At 40.8% G+C, this 2,980-nt stretch overlaps 1 protein-coding gene across 1 annotated transcript in view; it reads left to right on the forward strand.

Annotated features, from left to right (window-relative positions):
* GRIP1 (glutamate receptor interacting protein 1) overlaps positions 1-2,980 on the forward strand; it is a 242,504-nt gene that overhangs the window by 159,264 nt on the left and 80,260 nt on the right. The window contains exon 5 of the mRNA XM_009327570.1: positions 2,636-2,719. Coding sequence (XP_009325845.1) covers positions 2,636-2,719 — 84 coding nt within the window. The remainder of the gene's footprint in view (positions 1-2,635; positions 2,720-2,980) is intronic.

Here is a 2,980-nt window from a genome sequence, read left to right on the forward strand (position 1 = left end):
CCCCTTCATGCTGCTTGCTGGAGGGGAGATGTGGTCTGCTGGTGTTTGGCCAGAAAAATCTGCGGAGCCAGCTAGGAAGCTCGTCTCCTTAAATAAAGACTTTCCTTGTGATAGAAGCCAAAAAATCCATCACTCTCTTTGGTGCTCAAAAGAGGATGAACTCCCCATTGCTTTCTAGCAGCTGGAGAGTTAGTCTAATTAAGTATTTAGTTGCTTTTATGACCTCCTGACAACAACCTTAATATGTTTTGAATGTTCTCTGTTGATTAGTGTTCATTTGTGGTAAGGGAACTTCATGTTCAGAAACACAGTATTTGAGTTAAGGAAGTCAGCTGAGTTCAGAATTATTTTGCTGGAGATGCAGTTGGTTTATGAGCATTGTTTTGCACTTACTCAAGTGGGCTTCCTTCTGTTTCACCCGCTTTTGGCATGTGTGCCACCCTTGTCCACTGAAACAGGATTTTGACATGCTAAATTACAGTAGCAATCATACTTTTTTCTGTAAGTCCCTGGAATTTCTGACCCCTTCATACAAGCATAGCTAATAAAGTTGGAGATAATTAGCAGTCTAGTTGTTCCCATTAACTTCTAGTGAACAAGCTAGACACAGTGCCCTCATTATACGCAGAAGTTTTCCAGTAGGTCACGTGGTGAAGTCCCGACACGTCCTTCCCTGCCCCATATATAATGAAATTCTACTGTTGGTTTCATGGTTGCCCCCTCAGAGAGAGGACTATCATGGTTTCAGAGTGGGGAAATGTGAGTAGTTTAATAATGATGGATTAAATCTGGCTGAGCACTAGTAATCCCACTCTCCCTAGTGTTTCCTTCCCTGTCTGGCAGTGTTCGCAGCAGGAGCATCCAGCTGCTATTTTCAGCACGAGCCACCTCAGCGTTTCAAACAGGAACGTGAGCCATGCCTGTGTCATATCTGCCTTTTCTTGTTGCTAAAGGTTAAGGACTTATTTCCCCTCCCAGGCTGTGGCTGGGGTGGAAGGACAGCCACCTGAATGTGTTGCCCAAGTGGAAGGACGCTTCATGCTGTTCCTCACTGCTGAGCTACGGGCTTCGCTTGTCCCCAGTGGAGGTTACAAGCCACACCAATCAGATTAGGAAGCATAGATTCAGCTCAAGCTACATGCTGGGCCACTTTCAGTTGATAGGAATGAAGGCAAGAATTGTCTTCTCCTCCCCATAATTCAGTCCTTTTCGGGCAGTAAAACATTTCTAGCTGAAAAGGAACCAACCGCATGGTCTTCAGTAACACGGTCTTGATCTTCAAGCTGTAGCAGGAATTACTGCAATACAAAGCAATGCTTTGGAGGGCCATCTTTCGCCTATTTTCCTAAGGAAATGAGATTTATGTGATTTCACTGGCTTGTTCTTCTGGTTCTCTGCAGTAACTTTTTTAACAGGGGATTGAAAGACTCCAAAAAAAAGTACATTACAGCATGTTTCATGGAAATAGACACTTGGGCAGAAGAGAGTCCCAGACCAGGGGAGTCCTCAGAAGGAGAGGCAGGCAGTGCTGGGGAGGCACCACTTCTCCTTGGGTTCGCTTGTGGGTGGCGGCGGACGCCTCCCCAGCTGTGTAGCCTCTTGTGTCCATTGCCCCCTCAGGGTATCCTAATGGGGATCGGGGAAACTGATTATTGCAGGCAGGAGCATTAAAGGACATAAGTTTTCATTAGTTCTGCTGCTTGCAGAACATTTATTTTACAGAGGGTGGTTTTTTTAATCTTTATTTGTGTTGTGCTGTTTGCAGTATCTTACTGGAAGCTGGGAAGTGTGCATGTGTGTGATTTTGCCCAGTGTCCTTTTCCCTTTGGTAAAGGGAGTTCTTGCACCTGGCCAAAGTTTTTCGTGTAAAAGCTAAGAGTAAACTGGCCGTTGGTCTCTTAACAGCGGTGGTTTCAAATTCTGTAAAGTAGATTATCACACCCAAATGTGTTGGTTTGTGCATTAGGCTTCTCACCTCCTAACCCAGCTGTGCACCACTCCTCTAGTGCTTACAGAGAAAATATTGACTGAACTAGAAGTCAAAGATTTTTTTACTCACCAATGATGAGAGAGCATGTTACATTTTGAAAAAGGAAAAAAACAATAAATCCTTATGATGCAAAATACTTTTTTCATCTTAATCTAGCAATCTGAGATTAGAAATACACCCTAAAAATCTCGACTATCTTGACTTTAAGCAATACAAATAAGTGTTTTCATGGCTGACCAACCAACTTCATAGGTAGCTTTAAGAATTTCATTTGTCATTTTTGTGTCCCACTGTGTATTTCCATCTTTTCTAGCTCTCTTCTGTAACTATAAGAAAAGCAAAATTATGCCACAATTTCAACAGTAAGGCTCAAATTCCTCATCTGTTATATGCAATCTATGGCTCTTGTCCCAAACCGTTGGCAACCTGCAAAATATCTGGCCCAAAATTCTCTCAAAAAGAGGATGACTTGTATTTAATTACAGGTCTTTAATCTGACTGTTCTGTAGTGGAGTCTTTCCAATTGTATGACCAGAAACACAATCGCTGGCTTAAATTGGAAAAGGTACAAAACTGTGTGTATAATTAGAAAAATAATAATAATAAAGTTTTGGAATTTTTTTTCTTCTATTTTTTTTCTTCTAGCTGTACAAGGATCAGGTCTCATCTTTAGAACTGTGGAAGTTACTTTACATAAAGAGGGGAACACTTTTGGATTTGTAATAAGAGGTGAGTTATTAAATTTGAACTGTCTATTTTCTAAATCAGCAAAAAAAGCAATAAGTTTTTATGACACTAATAAATCATTTCAAGATTTATGGCTTACAGTTTGTAAAAATCTCTGTAATTTATGTATTACTTTTTCCATACATTAACGTACTGCTTTTATGACCTGCTCTAATTTTTGTTTATGGAAGAACAATAATTAATCAACTATGCCAAGAACATGACAAACTTCATTTCACATAAGACCAGATTCTGCTGCCACTG

This window comes from Pygoscelis adeliae, unplaced genomic scaffold (genome assembly GCF_000699105.1).
Source record: "Pygoscelis adeliae isolate BGI_AS28 unplaced genomic scaffold, ASM69910v1 Scaffold113, whole genome shotgun sequence".
In the NCBI taxonomy this organism is placed as follows: Eukaryota; Metazoa; Chordata; class Aves; order Sphenisciformes; family Spheniscidae; genus Pygoscelis; species Pygoscelis adeliae.